A 25011-nucleotide genomic window follows, 5' to 3' on the forward strand; every position below is an offset into this window, starting at 1 on the left:
AAACTTCTACAGTAGGGTTCTCTGATACGCTGAATCTGATGGTGTGATTTTCGTTAAGATTCTATGACTTTTAGGGGGCGTTTCCCCCTATTTTCTAAAATAACGCAAATTTTCTCAGGCTCGTAACTTTTGATGGGTAAGACTAAACTTGATGAAACTTATATATTTAAAACCAGCATTAAAATGCGATTCTTTTGAGGTAGCTATTGGTATCAAAATTCCATTTTTTAGAGTTTTGGTTACTATTGAGCCGGGTCGCTCCTTACTACAGTTCGTTACCACGAACTGTTTGATAATAAATGATGCAAACCCTACTGTGACGCATGGACGGATAATAGATAGATATATCTATTAACAGATGAACTAACATCACCTTAATATAATCCCAATAAGGGGGGGGGGGGGTTAATGCCAGATTTGCCTCTCACTCAATTGGACTATCTGTCTTGGTTCTTTCTACAATTAGCAATTGTTTGATGCCCACAACTATTCGATTATAATTCAAAAATCCATGGATTCGGTTCAAGGGAAAAATAATGATGTGAGATTTGTACGTTCTGTCCTATTTGAAAAGGGTTAATGTGGCTAATCTGAGAAACAACTCACTGTACCTAGGTTGGTCTAGGACACTGGGATAATCAATAGAGCTGCTAGATCCTACTCTGACTTTTGTATGCGTATTGAGGCGAAATAGTTATGGAACAGCTAGTTCTGTCCCGTTTGGCTAACCTATAATGACTCGGTCTATCTGGGCAGGTTAAAGATATTGCCATGATCAAAAGATCTGCAAGACCCTACTGTGGCTTCTATATAATTATTGAGGCGAAATAGTTATGGGACAGCTAGTTCTGTCCCGTTTGGCTAACCTAGAATAACTCGGTCTATCTGGGCAGGTTAAAGATATTGCCATGATCGAAAGATCTGCAAGACCCTACTGTGGCTTCTTGATGCCGAGTAAGGCGACAATGTCTCGTCAAGTAGTGTTTAGAGGAGTGAAACGGTTAGAGATTTTTAGCTGGTAAAATTATTTTTCGAGAATTGTCTGACAAAGTCGAAGGTTTATCTAAAAATTTGTAATTTTAAAAAAAATCGTAAAATGAAGAGGGTTTGAATGAAAATATCTAACCCTGATAAACTCCCGAATACAAGTTAAAGTCTTTCCGGTAGCTTGCTGAAAAAAGAAACGGAAAAAATAAATAAAAGACCAATTCCATAATATACTTTACCCAGCTGAAAGGTATTTCAGCTCTGAGATGTGTGGTTAAGTTAGTATTTCTAGCTCTGAAGGGTCTAAAGGTAGGCCGAAATTTTACTTCACCGACATAATTTTCGTTAAAATTAAAGTATTCAAACTTACAACAGCCTATCTAGACAAAAGGATTAAATATTAAAAAAAATAAACAAAATTTTATTAAAAATCGCACAAATAGCAAGCAGATCAAAAATATTGCATAAATAATTTTTTGTGCAAGACACTCGTTAAATAAGGACAGTTTACGTCCGTGGTCCCGATACAAATATCTAATTTGTACAAATAAATACATGTTCATCAACAACATAAACAAAAAGTGCAGATCCTTCGTATATCCTAAATATAGCCAATAATGTTTTATTATTGTGATTATGTTTAAGGGCCTAAAAAAATTAACCTTTAAGAAGGGAATTTCTACTACAGTACTTTTCCAAGACAATGTATTTGAAAACATTATCACAATTTCTTCCACAGTTTTCTAAGAAAAACTACAGTTAATCGTAAAGTAGAATTGAATGACTATAATGGGTTACGAAAAGATATCGAATTTGATTAAAGAAACTTGGGAAGGAATATGAGGCTGGTTTTATCAACTCAAAGGAGGTTTTGATCTTTTATGAGTTTTGTATTAATGAATACTTTTCAATCTGCGCTATTCATAAAAGCCTTAAATATTGCCTCAGTCTAAATTACAATATTTGTAACAAAAGAGTGCGTTTACAATACATATATGGACGTACGCAAGAGCGTGTGCTGAAAATTTTTTCAAAATGTTGGGGAAGCAAATTTATAAATTTTTTTCTATTGCTCCAATAAAACATAAAAAAGGCATCTTTCATTGATATTACAAGGCTTGGGCCAAGTAGTAAAAGGATACAATTAATCTCCTTCTCCTTCTATTTAACTTCGATAGTAAAATGTTAACTTTGATTTTTTAACTCATCTTTTTAGTCTTTTTTTCTTTTTTTTACAAAATTGTGTTTTATTGACTCACATGAATAAGCTATATCTCTATGTTTTTATTTCTTTAATTCGTTATAAATTATAGGATTTTTATAGTTTTTATCCTTTTTAAAGATTATAATCTTAAAAAAATTGTTTAATTTATATTTTCTTTGGTGAGGGAGGGACATACCGAGGAAGTTCATGCTAGATCTTCATAAAGTGCGATCGACATGCATGCTTAGCTAGACATCTATGTCTAGGACTAATCAGTTTCAACCAATCCTGCTTCCTCTTTTACGGGCAGCCTTCGTTGGTCCAAGTTAACGACATCTACATATTAACGCTTAGCTGAGCAGGCATGAGAACAGGACTTAAGTCAATTCTTAATTAAAATGAATTAATTGATTCCTTCTTAATTTAAAGTGGCACACTAAACAAAAAAAACTTTAAGGATTTTTTTTTAATATTATCTATTATATTTGCTTTATGGATGTAATTAATTTAGCACATGAACAGTTCAAATGAAGACAAATAAATTTATGAGATTCCCAGAAGATATAGAGTTGACTATTGAGGTTTTTACTTACAAAAAGGTATGAGAGAATTTTTCCTTCTTTTTTTTTTGATAGAATAATCGGTTGAAAGACAGAGGGCCTTAGTCGCCTCTATCATGCACTTTATCGCCTTCCTTTTCTGTGAGTGATGTTTATGATATAGTTAATAAATAATTCAGTTCAATTCAAAAGTCAGTTCATTTTAGTATAAAAGTATACCTTTTTTTTTTAAATCTGGTTTTTGTGTAAAAAAATATCAAAGTTTTATCTTAGCAATATTTCCACCAGAATATTGAAAAAAAAAATAATAATTACCAAGGCACCTAGTATTAAGAATTTTTTTTTCATAAACTGAGATCAGACACTTATTACTACACTAATTTCCTTTGGTAGCGCGGTAGGTTTGATCTCAGCTTGGTAATATGGGACTCAGGAATGGAACCCAACAGTAGCAATACACTATAGGGGCGACGCATGGACCTTAGTAGTATAGAAGCGTCGTTAGTCATATACAGTGAAGGAGATTACTATACTAATTTTGCCAATTGCACTAATTACACCAATTTTGTCTTATTATTACGCTTAAAGAAACAAAACAAGAAACGCCAAACACTAGATGGCGTTGATAATTATTTTTTCTTCGAAACTGGCGCCCTATTCCATACTTATAGGTAACAAATACTATTTAATCTCCACCTTAGATAAATGAATATCATTTCTATATTTTCTTTTTCATCATAAGTCATATTTCGCTTGGAAATTATCTGAAGTTACTAAAACAATTGCGAGCGTAAAATAAAACATGGTGCAAACTTTTATCTTAGAAATATCTGTTATTTTTCTCACTATAGCTCATAGTTTACTTAGATATAATCTAAAGTTTCCAAAAGAAAGTAATCCTATCAGATGCGCGAGATGGCTTTACTAAAATGTTAATTACCAAACGTAAGAATTTCTGAGATACACTATCAAAACTTAGGAGGGTACAAAGACTTCCGTCTTGACTGAGAAGTCATATATCAGCAAAAATAAATCTAACACTAGTAGTAAAAAGTGTCATTTTAAGTGAGTACAGTAAATATGAAATAAGATCACATCGAAAACTACAATTAACTGAGATCGCTTAAGAAATTATACGAATTATGAATAAACAAAAAGACGAACTATTAATAAACAAAGAAAAATAACAGGAAATAACTTCGTTGCAAATAATCATTGCAAAAGCTGAGGTTTCTTAAGTTTCCTCTGTATACATTTAGATGGTACTAAAACAAAAAGAGGAAATTAATCTCACAGACCTTTGGTCTCCCAAAACTATTGAATCTTTCAAGATAGTTTCTTACATTTCGCAAATAAGTTTCAGCAACATCCTACATTTGTGGCTCAACAGAAAAGAATCATCTTAATAAAATAAAAGTAGTGCCATTAGACTCCCTGTTTTACGCTCTTTTCAGATATAACATTCAATTTTCGACAATGCACTCCACCCTCCTTCCTAATGGTCCCAGATAAAGTCTAAGGATACATAAGAAACTGAAGAAAACACCAACCAAAACTGCGATATTGTTGCTTTACATTTTCAAATAATATATTTTAGTTTATCATATTTTTATCTACTGGAATAACTTGGCGGACTGTTTTTCACCGGGTCAAGAATGCAAAAAACAAGTTGAAAAGAAGGCGCGACGCAGCACGAGATATAAAATAAGGGAGATAAATTTTATTAGAGCTATACTAAGACCATCAGGGAGAATTGATTGGATTCTCAAAAACATGAATATAATATTTGGAACGATCGTAAAATAAGAAATCTAATGGTACTAATTTTATTTTAAGATGTTTTCTTCTGTGGAGCCGCTAATCTAGAATGGTTCAGAATTCTCGTATCGTTTTTTCCAAATACCCCCCCCCCCTAATCAAAAAGGATTCCCTTGTATGTGGCACCTAGACTACTAATAAAATGTACATTTCAAAAAAAGTTAATCACAGGCTTTTGGCTAATAAAAGATTCAAATTTTACGAAATTAAAGATTCAGAACCTATTCTAAAACTTGGAATTAGCTGATACAGGTTGCCAGAATATAGCATATTAAAAATTAGAGGAGACCATCTACAACAATTTCACACCACTACTTCGAAGATGCTAGGTAATCAGAATTGTCTGAAAGATAACTGAACTATTCAGTCTTATAGAACTTTGCTTATAGCTAATTCCATAGCTTACACTAGGTGCTAGCACTGTTGGGTTTCGATTTTTTTTCGCAAAATTTAGCCTTACCACAAATATAAAGAGTGAATGGACCTTGTAATTACTCAAATAAATCAAAATATAATTGTTCAGTTATACTTAAAAATCAATGTTTATGTTTGTACAAAAGTTTGTTCCCACATTGTGGTAAAATAGCTGAATAAGGCAAAGAGTAAAAAAGTGTTTAAATTGTGTGGCAAGTAAATCTTTTTTTACAATTTTCTTTCTCAAAGGGTTGGAGCAGTCATTTTAAAAAGTATCATCATGTCTGGCTTCAGAGCACAAAAATAATGGAAGGAATAAAAGCTTAAAAAAATTAGAAAATTACTAAAACTTACTGAATCCTTTTCAGAGAAATCTGAAAGGCTTGAAAGAAAACAGCTTGAAAAAAAAAAAAAAAAACCCTAATGACATGTCAACCGAAGTTCATAAACATAGCTACCAATTTAAAATCCGAAAAACATCCTGATTTCTGTTCATTTTTCATTTTTTTATTTTCTTAGAAACCTCAGGGTGCAATAGCTGGTTTGGGAGGGTTAAACCCAAGCCCTCCTGTTTGCAAGTACGACTGTAAAGTCACAAATGTAATTCTATACTACAGAAAAATAGGAATAATATTGTTCAGGAATGTGTTCATAATTGTTTTTAAAATGCCATTTTTAAAAAGAGCGAAACTAGAATATAAACTCAGTATAAAAATAAAACGTAATACATATAAAGTGAACAATAAAGTCACGTATTTGCATATTTTAGGACCCAAACTTGAAAATTCTGATAAATACTCACCAGTTCTAAAAATTTTTGTTTAACCATTTTTGAAATTCTTAGAACAGCAAAGAATTCCACGAAAAATTCAAGTCAACTGAGAACTAGGGCATAAAGAGTAGATCTCTTATTAGAATAGGGACACATCCCGTTTATATGCACACATATACTTCACGGTACGGTCCTATCGCAAGGATTACTAACTGAAGCACATGCATCCCTGGCAGCGCAAAAGGAAAGACTTCTGGGGACTGGTACTAAAAAGGATCTTTTCAAAGAGGACTAATTTGAAGAAAGTTGGAAGATCCTTGTCTTAGAGCGACATGTCGAGAACAGTGTCTTTAGTAGGCAGATTCTAGATGGCAGTATGGTTTTATAAATATTTTCGGTAACAAAGCTCGGCGATAGAGTGCAAAAGATGACTCTTTGTCATCCAAGTGGCTACTTCCCGATCAGTATATGCCAACAAAGTTTTTCAGGTGGCATGAACATTTCCTCCAGATGCAAAACTGTATTCTAACACTGTTCAACTAGGTGGTCTACAAGGGGGTTATGAAAAGGCAAGACGCCTCAGACTAGGCTGAGATGAGATCATACATATTGGTGTAAAACTATCTGGAAAGTGGCCAGGGCAGAAGCTTTATGTAGGGTGGACGGAGGAGGGATGTTAGCCAGTGTGTCAACGTTAAGTGACTTTGCAATATGATGAGTTTGTAGAGGCACTGTAGCGCGGTTTCCCCCTAGATTTAAAACATACCTGCCTCTATAATTGGTAAGTGTCCCTAAGAAAAAACCCTTTTACAGGGAAACCAGTCTATTTTGAAGCATTCCTGAACCAAAGGTGCAGAACCAACTAATAAGCCAGACTAGCTCAGAAAATAGGACATTATATTTTCATCTCGCGGCCAATGTTAGGCTTTGCACAACTTTGGGCCTTTTTTCCGTCAACAAAAGGTAACAATAAAGGACAATACATTACATTTGGGGTAGAATTTAACTTTCTGGAATAAAAGTCGAGATAAGATTATCCTTTACTTGTAGACAGATAAAGAATTCAATAAAAGTGGGGGGGGGGTCATTTCCCTTTATATATAGTATTATAATCTACAACTACAAACCATAGTGCAAAGGTGTCATTTTGGTATGCCGTAAGTTAATGCTGGAAATATCTTCAATTATGTATTTACTACTATTACTAAAAATGGCGGATACGGTTAAGACATTACAAGTAGAATAGCTAAGGCCCAGGGTCTTTTTTCACAGTTGAAAAAAGTTCGGAACAGTACGAAGAAAAGTCTGCGAACCAAGATTACAATACAAGAAAACAGAGTTGTCATTTTGGTAGCAGCACCTTGAGCTCTAATACAAAAATGTCGTAAGTTAATGCTGGAAATATCTAACTGAAGTATTTACTACTATTACTGAAAATGGTGGATACAGTTAAGATATTACGTAAGCTAAGTTAATGCCGTAAGTTAATGCTGGAAATATAACTGGAAATTTTCGTAAAAAACTATAAGAACCAGGTTTCCCATACATCTGCTAGTTTATATATAGGTCTTCAATGATAATATTTCCATGTCTATGGTAACTAGAGTAAAATATTCCCGACTCAGCAAGCAATTAAAGTTGAATGTCGTCACCAAACTCTTTGATTTTTTTTTAGACATTTCAGAAATGGAACTATTATCATTTTTTTGATGCTAAAGATAAAATTTATTAATGTGACTAAGGTTCGTTTTTGAGGGAGGGGAGTAAAGTCTTAATAGTTTTTTTCTAGTAATTTTTTTTAAACTTATTAAATAGTTATTTATGACTCATAAAATTGTACCCTTCTCCATAATTAATTCCTATTAAGCCTCACTGGTCATCATTGGTGTTTGTCTGAAAATAATCTCTGTCCTAAGCTGAAAATTCATCTGGACGTCCCAAAATATTCATTTTAAATAACGACGAAGACCACACTGCCTTTCCATCACAAACACCAAAAACAAGAAGAACAATGGGAATTTCTCAAGACAGTGGGAAACACTGTCTTGAGAAATTCCCTATTGTTCTTCTTGTTTTTGGTATCAATATTCATTCTGTTTTCATTGGCCTCAAAAAACCCCATTCTCAATCTGTATTTCTTTAACTTTACTTTTTTTTCGTTTATGAATCCATTATAAAGATAAAATAAAGTAAAAAAGAGGTATTGACATTACAAATACTGTGTCATTTTCGTTTAAAATGACCATTTTTCAACAACCAAAATGAGTGAATTGGCTTTAATGAATGAGCTCAGCCCAGTGTGGTAGGTCTTTGCCAGTTTAAAAGGGCAGTATCAACACGAAGAAGAAATACGATTATAAGAGGCATATATATCAACCAGCCCGCTGACTGACCAGCATTTTTTTTTAACAAGGGGAGGGGAGCATATTTACGACATTTTCAACTTTAACATACAACACATATTTGTTTGCATTTTTTTTACGTCGCGAGTCATGCTGCTAATCCATCCCCACAAATAACGTCACTGGCGTGAATCTGCAAATTTAGAATTTCCTTTTAAGTTTCCCCATTAACTTTTCCAAATAAAGGTTAACATCAAAGGGAAACCATTGAAATTGAAACTTTTATGGCTTTGGAAGTAATTCCAACTGCGTACCGTTACTATCACCTACTTTATTTGCACGTGGCAACACTACTACCAGAAATACATTCCATAAAATAATCAAATCGCTCCAAAGGCTCCTCAGTGCTAGCAAAATAGAAATTGCATTCTTAATAGTGAACATGGATATATCACTCCCGTATCCATCCCACAGATAAACTCTAATACAAAAGTATGGAATATTTACCAAAACCAGATGCAGTAACTTATAAAGACTTGTTACGGGCAGGCTCTGTTCTTCTTTCGCAAAATCTGAAAGGCTTAGGTTATACAATGCGACAGTAGGTAGTATGAAATTAATGCAAGCAAAACCTAGTACAGTGTTTTCAAACCAAAACGGCAACGTAATTCTAGACAGTGAAAGAATAAGTATTGTCAAAAAGTCAACCGAGTCCATTATTTCAAAGGCCACACTTTTACATAGATTCAATATAAACTGTGACCTAAATGTATTAATGTTTGCATCATGATGACCAGCTACAAGGAGAATAAAAATGACTGATGATGATGCTATTGATACTTTGAGAAGTTGAGGTCCGAAAACATCTGTGGGCTGGATTATATTTGGTATTTCAGCTTTGAACATAACAGCTACTTTCGTAACCAAAATGATTGAGTAGAGAAGCCAAGACGTGTATACCATAGGTAGAGCACCGGTATATTTCTTAGAGGGGACTAATGATGAATGCGATGCCTGTTAAAAAGAAAAAAAAAAACATGGTGAATTTTGACAAAAAAAATATTTGTGAATTTGGTGAAAACTGGCAAATGCTTGTAAATAAACTGGTAAACTTGTACACACTACTTGATTGTTATATCAGCAATAACACACTGACGGGTAATTGGAGAAAAACTCGGTTTACAATAAGGATAGCCGTTTGTTGATAATTTACTAAATCAATTATCTGGCCCACATACTGATTGGATTCACTCAACCGGTTGTGACACCTTTGAAGCACAATAAGCAAGGTTTCTAACCTAATTCACTTCCAAAATCATTTCGTATCCTTACCAGGCTACCTAAAAGAACACGTACGATATTTCTGTCAAGGCCATATCTGATCCCACAAGAAAAAAGTAAACTTCCAAATCGTATTCTTTTATTTCATTGATTTATTTATCAATTCATTTATTTACCAAGGTTTTGATAAACATTTTTTATTTTTACCCTAGGTGTTTAGGAAACAAGTTGAGTTCATTTAATGTGATACAGTACCTTATATAATATGTCGATCTCATCCATTATAGACCTTTTCACTTTGTATGCCCAAACTATGCAGAACTGATTGAGCAGTCTTACTGCAACTTGTAAAGCTTGGATAAGAGACCTGAATTATGACAGAAAACTAAAAAGCGACACCTACTTTCCTGGAAGCCTTGAAGAAACCCTTTAACTTCTCCCGTTTTTGCGAGAGACAAAAATATTCAGAATTAATGAAACTCACATCATTAGTAAGTCTGAATTTGTTTTTTTCAAATGAATGGAATATATTTATTAAATTTCAGGAAAGGGTAGTTCCTTAGAAAATATTAGTATGCCTGTTAGGAATACACTAAAAATCAGCTTAATTATCATTTAAGCAATTTGGCCACTTTGGAGGTTGTCTGTGGTGTCACCCGCATTGGATTGACAAGCTCACCGACAAAAGGGGCGTCAAATTTCACAGTTTTTTCATTCTACAGTCAAACCACAAATTTCCAAAAGCTCTCAATGATGGCCAATCACCTGGGAGAATCCGCTAATGTACGCTTTGTTTCTGGGACAGACAGCGAACGCTGAAGCTCACAAAACGGTTTTTAAGGTATCATATCACCTTAAACGACCGCGTATAACAGTAAGCTTAAACGACCTTAAAGGACCGCGTATAACAGTAAGCTTAAACGACCTTAAAGGACCGCGTATAACAGTAAGCTTAAACGACCGCGTATAACAGTAAGCTTAAACGACCTTAAACGACCGCGTATAACAGTAAGCTTTCACCTCTAAGTGAAGCAGTCATTCTCCATTTTAAAGATTTGAGGATTGATGTTGGTGAGAAAGAAGAGTTCGTTCCTAGACTTAACTCACACTAGGTTTCACCTACACATATTTGCCCTCCTTGAAGAGATAAAGATGAAATCTTGATTCATGGGCTGGGGGATAGGAGAATTTAAAAACACTTCTCCTAAACACCCAATGACAATGAGATTCTAGTAATATCAAAATTCTGCTAGTGCTAATTTAAGCCAATCAGGCTTATTATAGAATTTTCTGACTGACCAATAAAAATCTGATTGGCTCAAATTAGCAAAATTTCATTGTGAATGGGCCTTAAAATGTACACAGTGATCCTAGTGAGTAACAATTTAGCTCAAATAACAGCTTATATAGCGTGGTGGCAGGAGTTTGTGCTGGCATGCAGACTAAATGGCCAAACCACTGTAAGATTGGGACGGTAAGCAAACAGGAGTTGGGGTCTAATTTCTTAGTGGCAGCAGTCGGGTGTTCAAGACATAGTCTCACTATGTAACCCCTTCGATTCGTCTCAAGATCTTTGGTTGGATCACATTTGGATGTGACCACATCCAAATGGACACACATCCATTTGGATGTGTCACATTGGACGTCTCAAGATCAAAACATTTGGTTGGGCATTACAGATAGAAGCAGCAGTCGGTCAGCAGCGTAGAGAAAGACTTGAAAGAGAAAGTCTCGTTTTTTTTTGGCTGACGTTGAGCTGAAAATGAGGTCTTTCGGATTGGGTTTATATATATATATATATATATATATATATATATATATATATATATATATATATATATATATATATATATATATATATATATATATATATATATATATATATATATATATATATATATATATATATATATATATATATATATATATATATATATATATATATCATTTCCCTCAAAATCAAGGAGTATATAAAAAACAATATGCTTAAAAACGTAACTTAATAAAATACGTGAAAAAAAACAAAACAAACATTGTTTATATTCTGGAAAAAAGGTAATTGTTATGCACACAAAGAACATTTTTAGACTTACGATAGAAATTATCGATCTTAATCGTAGCTAATTACAACGGCTCTTTGATTTTAAACCTCAAAATTAATAACCTATAATATTTAAACATACCAAAACGAATTGAAGAAAAATCACGAATTGAAGAAAAATCACAACAAGCTGGAAGGCAAATGCATTAAAAAGAGAACCTAAAATATTGCGACGACAGATACTATATAGCCATATTATTGACCGAAACACCTATTTAGTTTTTTCTTAAATACTTAAAATTAACTTTGAGCATTTATACAATCAGTATAGAATTATATTTATTTTTACCATAATGTCTAGAAGTTTTTCTTCCAAATTAGAATTGAGGTTTAAACCACCATTAGTACCTTGTGGTACTTTAAGCTTCATTCTTTATTGTTGAACTTTTACTTTCTAATTCAGTTTACTATAAAAAACATACAATTTAGACTTACCTTTTTCTGATCTCTTAGAGCACCTGGCCTTTTAACTTTCAGGCTTAAAGGATCTTCACCCATTGACTCAGATACAGATGACAGACTAATTACATCATGAGGTTGTCCATTTTCATTATTGGCTCTATTCTTCAGCCTCTCTAGCATTTCTTGATTCTTTTTTTTCCTTCTTTTATTCTTCAAGTACTTATAGGACCAGAACATAGCCAGTGCAAAAGCAACAAATATGACAAAGTCGCCAAGGAACCAGAAATATAGTGCAAGTTCACCATCTGAATATTTGAGTATGTAATAGTTGAGAAGTCCCACTTGACAAAGGTAAACAAAAAACAAAAGGATTGTGTCTCCAATATGAAATGCCAAATGCCAGTCTATTAAAGACTTCATGTCCATTTGTCAAAAACCTGAAAAAAGGGAACTTTTCTGAAAAAAGAAAAGTATAGATCTGTAAAATAATTAGTAACCACTTTTAGATAGTTAACTATTTGTTTATTTTTTTGGAAGAAAAAAAAAACATTTATTCATTAACAGAATAAACTTACAAGAATAAAATATATAAAAATATATAAATGTAATAATATTCTTCATAATAAATGTAATAAAGAATAATACACAATACGTAAGAATAAGTGTAATAAAATTCATAAACAAAATTATGAATAAAAATTTTGCCAAAAATTGAAACTATAGACCTGTAAAATATTCAGTGACCACTTTTAGATGATTAGCTATTTTATAATCTTTTGAAGAAGAAACAGCTTTTATCATAAATAGAATAAGTGTACAAGAGTAAAAAAATATAAAATCATGTAAGAACAAGAGCTAAGAGTTCATATGGCACTTGTGACGAGGCGAGAAGAGCTAAGAGCCAAGAGATCATATGGTATGAGCTATAACAAAATTCTATGAATCAATAGATTGATTTAAAAACGAAAATAAGAGGCTTAATGCCAGTCAGGATTTAAAATAAGAGCTCTGAGTCACGATGTCCTTCTAAATATCAAAATTCATTAAGATCCGACACCCACTCGTAAGTTATAAATACTTAATTTTTTCTAATTTTTCCTCTCCCTTTAGCCCCCAAGATGATCGAATCTGGGAAAACGACTTTATCAAGTCAAATTGTGCAGCTCCCTGACACGCCTACCAATTTTCATCGTCCTAGCACGTCCAGAAGCACCAAACTCGCCAAATCACTGAACCCCTCCCCCCAACTTCTCCCAAGAGAGCGAATCCAGTACGATTCTGTCAATAACGTATCAAGGGCATTTGTTTATTCTATCCACAAAGCTTCATCCCGATTCCTCCACTCCACGTGTTTTTCCAAGATTTCCCCCTCCAACTCCCCCCAATGTCAAAAGATCTGGTCGGGATTTGAAATAAGTGCTCTGAGACATGGATTCCTTCTAAAAAATCAAATTTCATTAAGATCCGATCATCTATTCATAAGATAAAAATACCCCAATTTTCACGTTTTCCAAGAATTCCGGTTCCCCCCTCCAACTCCCCCCAATGTCACAGGATTTGGTCGGGATTTAAAATTAGAACTTTAAAGCACAAGATCCTTCTAAATATCAAATTTCATTAAGATCTGGACACCCTTTCATAGGTTACAAATACCTCAATTTTCAAAATTAACCCCCCCCCCAATTCCACCAAAGAGAGCAGATCCGGTCCTGTTATGCCAGTCACGTATCTTAGACAGGTTTCTATTCTTCCCATCCAGTTTCATCCTGATCTCACCGCTTTAAGTATTTTCTAAGATTTCCGGTCCCCCCAACTGCCCCCCCCCAATTACGCTTGATTCGGTTGAGATTTAAAATAAGAGATCTGAGTTACGAGGATCTTTTAAATATGAAGTTTCATGAAGATCCGATCACTCCTTCGTAAGTTAAAAATACATAATTTTTTCTTATTTTTCAGAATTAGCCCCCCCCCCCAATAGAGCGGATCCGTTCCAATTATTTAAATCACGTATGTAAGACTTCTGCTTATTTTTTCCAACAAGTTTCATCCCGATCCCTCCAATCTAAGCGTTTTCCATGATTTTAGGTTCCCCCGCCCCAAACTTCCCCCCAATGGCACCAGATCAGGTCAGGATTTAAAAAAAGAGCTTTGAGAGACGATATTCTTCTAAATATCAAATTTCATTGAGATCCGATCACCCGTTCGTAAGTTAAAAATACCTCATTTTTTTTCAAATTTTTCAGAATTAACCCCTCCCCCAACTACCCCAAAGAGAGCGGATCCATTCCAGTTATGTCAATCATGTATCTAGGACTTGTGCTTATCTTTCCCACCAAGATTCATCCCGGTCCCTCCACTCTAAGTGTTTTCCAAGTTTTAGGTTCCCCCTCCCCAACTCCCCCCAATGTCACCAGATCCGGTCGGGATTTAAAAATAAAAGCTCTGAGACACGATATCCTTCTAAATATCAAATTTAATTGAGATCCGATCACCTGTTCGTAAGTTAAAAATACCTCATTTTTTCTATTTTTTCAGAAATAACCCCCCCAACTACCACAAAGAGAGCGGATCCGTTCCGTTTATGTCAATCATGTATCTAGGACTTGTGTTTATTTTTCCCACCAAGTTTCATCCCAACCCCTCCACTCTAAGTGTTTCCCAAGTTTTAGGTTTCCCCCTCCCAAATCCCCCCCAATGTCACCAGATCCAGTCGGGATTTAAAATGAGAGCTCTAAGATACGATATCCTTCTAAACATCAAATTTCATTGAGATCCGATCACCCGTTCGTAACTTAAAAATACCTCATTTTTTCTAATTTTTCAGAATTACCCCCCCCCCCCCTAGCTTCCCCAAAGAGAGCGGATCCGTTCCAATTATGTCAATCATGTATCTGGGACTTGTGCTTATTTTTCCCATCAAGTTTCATCCCGATCCCTCCACTCTAAGTGTTTTCCAAGATTTTAGGTTTCCCCCCTTCAACTCCCCCCAATGTCATCAGATCCGGTCGGGATTTAAAATAAGAGCTTTGAGACACAATATCATTCCAAACATCAAATTTCATTAAGATCCCATCACCCGCTCATAAGTTAAAAATACTTCATTTTTTCTATTTTTCCGAATTAACCGGCCCCCCACTCCCCCCCCATATGGTCAAATCGGGAAAATGACTATTTCTAATTTAATCTGGTCCGGTCCCTGATACGCTTGCCAAATTTCATCGTCCTAGCTTACCTGAAGTGCCTAAAGTAGCAAAACCGGGACCGACAGACTGACAGACAGACCGACAGACTGACAGACCAACAGAATTTGCGATTGCTATATGTCACTTGGTTAATACCAAGTGCCATAATAAAAATTTATAAGGATAGTAATGAACAAATAATGTCGTCAAAAAACGAAAGCATAGAGTTACAAAATAATTAGAGACCATTTTTAGATAAATAACCATTTTTTAGTATTTATCAATAAACCGAATCAATCAATCAATACATTCACAAACAAAAAATACTTGCCTCCCTTATAAGACTCTATTGCCAGAAAAAAAAACAGGGAAGAAACAAAAATGAAGCAAATAAATAAAAATAAAACCTTTTTCAAGATAATACATTCCCAACTTTAAGAGACTCAACACAAGAGAAAAAATAATTATAAAAAAAAACAAACAACGAACAAACAATACTACGCCTTAAAAATCCTCAAACCCCCAAACTCTTCAGGGGACTACCACATAAACTAAAATTACTTCAATTTCATATTTGAAACCAAGCCACAGGAAATGCTGCACACGAGTCAAACACCCCTCACAACAACAATTTCTAACCTGGCCCAGAGTTGTCGCTCTGATTACTAATAATAAACAAGAGCCAAGAGCTCATATGGCACTTGTGACGAGGTCAGAACCTAAAATTAAACTCGGTACTAGAGTTTTCGATTTTGCTGATCTTTGTATATTGGCAATTATTAGAAAGATATACTTGCAAATACAGTGTTCCTTTATTTTCTTCTTGTTCGGTATTGTAACGTTTATCCCACCAAGCTTCATCCCGATCTCCCCCTCCAAGCGTTTTCCAAGATTTCCGGTTTCCCCCTCCAACTTCCCCCAATGTTACAGATCCGGTTGGGATTTAAATTAAGAGCTCTGAGACACAAAGTCCTTCTAAATATAAAATTTCATTAAGATCCATTAACCCTTTTGTAAATTAAAAATAACTCATTTTTCCAATTTTTCCCAATTAACCGTCCTTCCATCCCCCCCCCAGATGGTCGAATCGAGGAAGCGACTAATTCTAATTTGATTTGGTCCAGTCCCTCATATGCCTACCAACTTCCAGCGATCTCTATATTGATCACGTATCTAGTTGCGGATCTTCATGTAAAAATTGGGGTGGTCCAGGATTTGAGCCTGAGACCTCTCGCGCCCTGAGCGAGAATTATACCCCTAGACCAGCAAGCCACACTTGAGAACAATCATTTGTCTTATGAGCAAATAAAATTTTTCTCAACTATCTCGTTCGCTCGCCCCCCCCCCCCCCCCTAGATGGTCGCATCGGAGTAGAGACTATTTTTAATTTAATCTGGTCTGGTCCCTGATACACCTACCAACTTCCATCGTCCTAGCTTATATGGAAGTGTTCGAACTAGCAAAACCAGGACCGACAGACAGACAGACGGATAGAAAATGCGATCGCTATATGTCACTAGATAAATACCAAGTGCCATTAAAAAGGTAATAAATAAAAAAAGTAGTAAAAATAAGTCATCCAGACATAAAAATAATTTCTTAAAATTCTTTTGAAAGTACCAAACGAGTGACCTCCTGAGCCAAAACATAAGTGAAAAAAACGCACTATATCATGAAAATACAACCAAACCTCAAGACTTTCAAGATTAAGCCAGCCTAATCAGCAAATACTTAATGAAACATATTGTAATTCAAAACTAAATCAGAAAAAAATATACGTTGAGAAAGAAGTCAACACTCAAAAATTAATAATGTATATAGTAGACAAACAATATTATCAAGTGTTGTCTCCTCAAGGATAATTAAACAAATTAGTAATATTACAGTTGGGCAGTTCTTTCGAAGGAAACAAGTCAATAAAACGAAAAAAGTACCATTAGATTCCTTGTTCTTTCCATGTATTATAGTCAACTTTGTGACAATACACCTTACACACCCCTGATGGTCCCATATAAAGCCCTCATAGTATATTTCTCCGTTAACTGAATCTCGTAACGTCATGGGTTCTATGTTAAAATGGGTTTCTGCATTCTTGACTTGATGAAGTCAAGTTTTGCCCAAATAATAAGAATAGACTTATGAATATTAAATTATTTTAACAAGCTGATAACAAGGGAAGGAAACACGGCAATCTGTTTAATGAAAACATATTGGCATATTATAAAGCAAGAATTTCGTTGTTATACTGTTTCCTTCAGATTTTTGAATAGCCTAGGGAGATTTTTGAATATTTGCGAAGACCATAAAATATGGAGTCTAATACTACTATTCTTTTTAAATTAGTATGTTTCCTTCAGAAGAGCCACCCAACTACAAATTTTTACAAAAACAAACCTGTCAATCATTTTTTTCTTAGAATCAAAACAATAATATCAAATTCTTGGAGGAGGGGGGGGGTGTAAATATGCATTTTTATCCCACAGATTTTCAAATTCTCTTGGAGAGGAGGTCATTGGACTGCACTTAAAACAAAATCCTATCCCATGGTGCAGAGGCGTTTATTTTATTATTACTAAACAAAGTCAGACTTATATCCACTTTTAAGTTGTCATCTAAGAATTCTGTAGGATATGTCCTCGACAAATATATGATACAACATGGAATTCTAGCATAGGACAAAGGCCAGCAACTCATATAATCATAGTTTGCTAGTAAAAATGTCACAATCCTAGATGCAAAAGCTTACCACCAGCTTCAAATCTTTGAAAGCCTTAAAAAAACCGTTGTTTGAGCACTTTCCTCCAAAGAGCATTGATTCCAACTAACTGATACAAAGAGCTATACATAGAAGAAACAGACAGTATTGTTAGACATGGCTTAGGAACAACAGTTGCGTCAACTTCAATGACATTTTTATCAATATTTTTTTTTGTAGAAATTAACAAATAAAGTCGATCCAAAAAAGAGCCTGTATCTCAGCTTCAGTAGAAATTTTCCAGAAAAGTGATTAGAAACCGTTCTTTCTAGCCAACTAAATAGTATGTACAAGAAATAAAACAATGATACGAGAGCAAATTTTTAGGGATACTGAAATGTCAGATTCATGTAGATTATAGAATTAGTTCTTTATTTTCTGAGACTAAACTTTAATTATACCCTAAAGTAAACTAAAATATATTCAACTGCAATCCAATTTATAAGTGATATGAGGGGAGATTTCTTTCCAGAAATCTTATTATTGAATAATCCACCAGAAGGAGTCACCAAAACCTCATTCTTTTTGCACAATCACTTTGTATATGGCTACCATTGATTTTATAGTGGCACTTCGTAACTGAATTGACTGAATGTTAGACGATGGTTGAAAAAAATTGAGGATTTTCACATTTTTAAAGACCTTTTGCCTATTCTGTTTTTGTTTTTTTTTTAAGAAGAGTACTAAAATCAAACTAAAAAACAAATCTTTTTTATGTAACCTGGGGCTATATCTAAGAATTACTGAGGAGAGCTGGAATGGAATTACCTCATTAAGCCAGAACATGGCTTGAGACTAGAATCAATTTTCCATTATAATGCCTTGATATAGTCCTCAACTAGTCTTGCATCCATAAGTTTGCACATTATGAACTAACTGCTGATGGCAAATAGGGATAACAGTCTAGTCTCCCCTCCCCCTCTCGCTTGTTCAGGACAAGACGTAACTACAATTTTAGTTCATTCTATTCACAAAATTGCTATTTACTGGATTACCAGAATCACTTTCAATTTAACTATGTCCCAGCCTTCCCCCACCCCCAAGTCATGTTATTGCCCTAGCTTATCCAGGGACAGATCCTAGGGGGCTGCCCCCCACGAGATTTTTCTGGCGCCTGCATTCCCATTCCATTCTTTTTTTTCCTCTTTTTTTTCAGTAGACTTGTCAATTTGGTTAATTTTTTGTAGCTTATTTACCCAAGTAACAACAAAAAACTAAGCTTCCTATGAACGTAAAGAGCAAAGTTGAAACTTAAAATGAACAAAATTAGTTATCTTCAGCCAGTTCAGTATATATTTGCAAAATTGGCATAAAGATCTTTGATTACTGCTAGCTTTCCCCTATTTTGTGAATATGGAAATTCATGTTTTGATGAACCAGTTTTTCTTTGTGTTACTAGATGAATGTCCAATAAAACCAAAAGTTATGGCTATTTGTCAATTCACAATCTGACATTAGATTGAAAAGTAGCTTTGTAGCTAAAAGTTCAAAATAGAAGAATGGTTGACAAGATGCTCAAAAAAGAAATATTACCAGATTCATGTATTAACAGATTGTGTAATTGACCTCTTGTATAGCAGTGTCTTGAATCTTTGGTAAAGAAGGGGTTATTTGGTTATGCATTATGCTAGTAGGTCAGTATCAGGTTACCACTACAATTTATTTGCACCTGCAAGCACTATAATCTCTTGCTCCCCAAGAGATCTTGTAGGACAGCTATACACCTTGTGGCATGCCTTTGAACTCCCTTAATTAGGCTAGTATCAATCTTATTAGAAGGGATGGTTAAAAATATATTGAAGTCCACAGCAGGTCTGACTCTAGCCTTAAAAAAACTATACAAGAGCAACTAGTTATGGTGCAGTTCAAAAGACCAAGACTTTAATTAGCTCCTGAGACTGCTTGTTGCCAGTGGCAGAGGAATTTCAGTGATTCATCTATCAGCATTCCTAGATCTCTTTCTTAGGGACTGGTCATTAGTACTGAGCTTGAAAGTAAGTTATGATTGGTCATAGTGTACTGGTGACAGGGATTGCTACTACCAAAGTGAATGAGATGGCACTTTGATATGTTGAACTCAGGTAGCCAATCTTGAAACTATATTTGGATTTTAAGAAGATTACACTACAAACTTTTTTGATTTGCAGGTTTGAACAGCTTGGAGTCTCCAGCATAAAAAGCAATGTTTTTTTCTATTCTGTTCACTATATTGCTGATATATGAGGAATAAAATAGGACCCAAAAATTGCCTTGGGGGACTCTATTTACAACATCAAGTGGCCCAGAGAAAACCTTGTCAGGATTGGCTATGAAGAGTTGAACCTATTAATTAGATTATAATGTTCCCTTCCATTACTATCCACATTGTTAACAATTTAAAATAAAATTTTATCCATAAGTCCATTGTAGCACAACACTGAATTCCATTGAGTCTAGACTAGAGCTTATCCATTATACAACACATAAAAGATGAAAAACAACAAATAAATATATTAATAGGGATTTATGGGACCATCAGGCCATGGGATGCATTGTCAGAAATGCAAACATGATATTTGAAAGAGACAAAAAAAAAGGTACCTAATGGTATTACTTATATATTTAATAACCTTTCATAATCTTTGTGCTATAAACAAGAAACCTGAAGAAAAAGATTTACTGCTCAACTAAGTGTTTGTATCTCATACTGCTGCTCAATCCATATTTATAAGATTTGAAAATCTACTTCTTAAATTGGGTCTAGGGGCAGAATCTTTGATATGGCTTGGAATACTGCTGAAATATTAAATATAGGACTAGCATTTTCAAAACTTAGGGCCAAAGAAAAAGAGACTGAAAACCTTGAATTAAAGTAAATTGTTTTAGATAAAATTTAGATAACCTAGCAATAACTAATAATAATCTATTTTTAACCTACTATATATAGAAGAATAATTAGTGTAAAGAAATGAAAAGAGACCAAAATCCAACAAAACAGTTGACCAGAACAAAATCATTGAATAAAACCATGAAATAGCCTAGCTGACACTTTGTTTTAGCAACCCTAGATAATTCCCCATGAGGCACAGCCAGTTTTGTTGTTGTATCTGCAATAGCTATTAACTGTATTAAGATCAAGAGGTTTGGCAGTTTTTATGCCATAAGAGCTTACTTGTTAATAAAGTACTATTCTATTCTAACACTAAGGATATAAACAGAGATTTATCAGAACTTAGCTTCACTATTGAATCATCTAGGCTATAAGCTTTACCATCTTCTAAGCCATTGAAAAAGGAAAGGTTAGGTGTTGGCTTGAAGCTTCATAGTGCTTCCAATAAGCATTGCTAGTGAAATTCGAACTTCGAATATTTTGAAGTCAAACAAAAGAGATCTAGATTAGCAGAAAAACTGAAACAAGTTCAGCAAAAACACTATTCTTGTAATAGCCTTTAACTAACATTTACTTCTAAGTCGACTCTCTACAAACTCTCTCTACAAATATTTAGACTAAATCTCTACAAATATTTATCATCAAAACAGGTATGTAGTGCCACTGTTGCCAGGTACCACCTTCAAGCTTATTTTCCACCTCTAGTTCCAAGCTCATCTTCAGTTTTACTCTTTTTTTTTGTCTTTCATTTTTATTACCTAATTTATAATTACGATTATAACGACAACTTTGATGATGATTATTATATTATTTGTTACTATGACTTAGAGTAATATCTAACCTGTACAAGTCTTTGTGATATGTCATTTATATCTTACAACTATATATTATTTGTTACTATGACTTAGAGTAATATCTAACCTGTACAAGTCTTTGTGATATGTCATTTATATCTTACTCCCCTGGTTCATATTATTGACCTACCAATAAAGTGAATATACCACTTGATGCCTTGTTTTATGCTCTTTATTAATATAATAATCATTTCTATTGCAAATTCAAATTTAAGCACTTTTTGACATAACCTAAATTAACTTTATTCTATATATAATTTTGGCACTGGGACAATGTAGTATTATTTTGTCAAAAACAACCAAAACAGCATTGGGAAAATGTAGTTTTATTTTTGGAAAACAACCAACAACTCAAACTTTGGTGAAATTCTAGTTAATTGACTTGTTACTATCTTGGAAAGGGTTTAGGTTAGGAAAATGAAACTTTCAGGGAAGGGTTTAAAGGCTAAAGTATGTCCTGGAAAGGTATTTTGGAGTACCCACCTCCACTCCTTCTCCCTCTAGAGGGCCCTGAAATTTGCTTACATGACAGGTTGACCTATTCAAATTTTGACAAAACAACATTTTACCTTAATTTTCAGTTACTAGTTGCTTTTTTTCTGCCTTTAGTTCTGAAAATGCAATTCCTGTTATTTGGGTAGAATTTTAAGCCATATCAATGTTTTTTTTTAATTTAGGAAATGTATGTGCATATCTTTAAAACCTTATAAAATGGAATTGAGCAAAGTTATGAAGCTGAAAACAATTTTGTTGTACTTTGATTAAGCAGAAGATCTATTTTGCAAGGTTTTGCTTTTATAACACACATATTTCTAAATGTCATCAAAGGTCAGGGCCCTCTAGTGGGAGAAGGAGTGGAGGTAGTTACTTCAAAATACCTCCCTGGCACATACTTTAGTCTGTAGATTCATCCCTGAAAGTTTCATTTTCCTAACCTAAACCCTTTCTGAGATAGCAAGAAGTCAATTAACTAGAATTTTACCCATACTTTAATTGGAATTTCATTATTTTTAAGAGCTCAAAAAGTGCTTAAATTTGAATTAACAATAGAAGCAATTGTTATATTTGTAAATAGCATAAAAAAAGGCATCGAGGAGTATGTTCACTTTATTAGTAAGTCAATAGTACGAACTGTCATACATTTACCATGCTTCCCAGGTAGGCCTAGGTCTATATTTTACACCCTGAATTCATTTTTGAAAGTTTCATTCACCTAGGTCAGTTACTTTCCAAAATAGAAAGAACTGAACTAGAGCTTTACCTCTCTAGGCTTAAAATGGCAATAGTTTAGAATTACCACCCTTCTAAAGGAAAAATCATAATGAAATAAATATTGTAGCCTACCTTTAGGCTAGATTTCTTATTTTATGCTGGTTCTATATTTCGGTCAATTTCCTGAAAAGCCCCCTTACCCCCGAAGATTCTAGACATAGACTTGATCACTGAATGTTACCATGCTTCATAGAATACTTAATTTAAATGGATTTTTTTTCTGTAGTTTTTACTACTTTATTATTTAGGCTACTAACCTTGTCACGTGCAGTTTAAATTCATGACATATATTGTATACAGCGCTGCCGATTTTCGGAGTGAAAGTGTAAAAGTTAGTAAAGAGGGACTTTAGTCTGTGTAGAAATTTCTGGGATCTAAAAATTTGGCTGCCAAGAAAGAAATTCCCTCATGATACCATTACAACTATAAGATCCGTAGAAAATGCACTGATTAGTGTGGAGGTAACTGTACGATTTTTCATGTAGATTGATCAAGTTTCAGTGAATATAAACTTTTTTTGATTACTTTATTTGCTAAAACATGAACGTACCAATTGACGCGACTCCACCCCCTAATATAGCCCTAGGCTATATTCAAAAATTTGCAAGTTTCGTGGGCTTGCAGTATTTCTAGGGCTTATGCCTTATAAATAATTATTCATAACGTTGAATAAATTCGGTCTATAAATAAACAATAAAGGCTAGTTTACGGTTTAAAACTATATCTGACCACATTTTTGTGGGGAGGTGCATTTAAGAGGGTTGTGAAGGTCGTCTTTTTTATAATTTATTTTTTAAATAAGAACTGAAAAAAATATTTTTAATGGAAACAACGAAAGATAGATTTCTGAAAATCAGTGGGGAGAAAAAAAAACAGAATTTAATATTTTTATTAATTGTTCTATATCCTCAAATTTTGATACAAAACTATGTATCTTCAGCTTAGAATCACAAAGAACCATAATTATTGCTAGCATTATAGTATTTATACTTGTAGATATAAATATAATAGAGATAATGTTCTCCCATTCCAAAATTTTTAACTCAAATCTATTAGCAAAATCGTGCGGCTTTTCGATTGGTTTTGAGCAACATGTATTAGGAAAACTAAGCAGTGACGAAAATCTCCTCCAGAAGTGAAAACTTTCCCTCCAACTACCAAGTTTGGATTTGCAATAGGTCTCAAAAAATAATACATGTTTTGAAAACCATATTAAGCATCAATACTGTCTCGTTCATTAGGAAAACATTGCTGGGCTCATTCTATAGCTTTTTTGAACCAATTTTTAGGCTGGAAATTGGATTTCATGAAAGTGAAACTTTGAAGCCGACTATCTTGTGTGCTGTTTGTCTAAAAGGTGATGAAATTGATATGATTCCAGTAAACACTCTACTTTTTAATTTGTGGTTTTAACCACAAAGAATTTAATACAAGGTCATATGCAAGAAACTTTTATTTATTACTCCACCCATAGCCTAAATTTTAACCATCTGCTAAAATCAGATTTAACTTGGGTGCAATAGTATGGTAGGGCTGCTTGATTACTGCATCCCGAGATATATTATTTTGCCCTGCATGCAGAATAAAATTTTCTGCCAACCGATTTTTGAATATTTTCCTAAGATGTTTTGTATCTGCAGGATCTCCAAACACAAGAATCTGAGTGAAGAGTATTTGTATTCCAGAAAACATTATTAACAGTGCTGTTTCTTCTTTGCGGTCTATCCACTGTTTATTGTTGAAGGCGAAGCCTTTAACTAGGCATGGTTTTTAAATATTGCATAATGAGTGTTGTTCACAGCAAGGACATCTTCAAAACTTGTTACATGCTGCACTTGAGAGAGAAGTGTTCGCAAATGCAATTCTGGATTAGCTTACCTACTTAATTTGTGAATTTGACCAATGACAGGCAATGAACGGATTCATGGTTCCTATGTGGAAGTTTTCTGATTCCATTTAAAGTTTTTGGACATTTTCCAAATAATAGTAATATTTCTTGCTCGTTTGAAGTTCCCCCGAAGCCAGCTTATGGCAAAACAACATTGGACCCTGTAGTCCAATATATACCAAATCTACTTGGACTTGGCCATTATACCGCATTTGGCATTGTCCAGCCAAATGGATATTCAAACGTTGAAAGATATGATTCAGTCTTTGGATATCGTGGCCAAATAATCGCCAGCATGCTTCCGTTGGTG

General features: G+C 34.1%; 1 protein-coding gene across 2 annotated transcripts; it reads right to left on the minus strand.

The window, feature by feature from the left end:
* Positions 1-1391: 1391 nt before the first annotated feature.
* On the minus strand, positions 1392-23123 carry LOC136033961 (uncharacterized). 2 transcript variants are annotated; one of them, XM_065714987.1, is made up of 3 exons: positions 23071-23123; positions 11915-12318; positions 1392-9111 (listed from the first exon to the last, which is right to left on the minus strand). In XM_065714987.1, exons 2-3 carry the CDS (start codon positions 12305-12307, stop codon positions 8380-8382), a joined length of 1125 nt encoding a protein of 374 aa, XP_065571059.1. In that variant the 5' UTR covers positions 12308-12318; positions 23071-23123; the 3' UTR covers positions 1392-8379. The 2 variants fall into 2 exon arrangements, with proteins under 2 accessions (XP_065571059.1, XP_065571060.1); XM_065714988.1 differs by lacking the exon at positions 23071-23123 and adding an exon at positions 22886-23049.
* Between the last annotated feature and the right edge of the window lie 1888 nt (positions 23124-25011).

Source organism: Artemia franciscana, chromosome 12 (assembly GCF_032884065.1).
Source record: "Artemia franciscana chromosome 12, ASM3288406v1, whole genome shotgun sequence".
Classification (NCBI taxonomy): Eukaryota; Metazoa; Arthropoda; class Branchiopoda; order Anostraca; family Artemiidae; genus Artemia; species Artemia franciscana.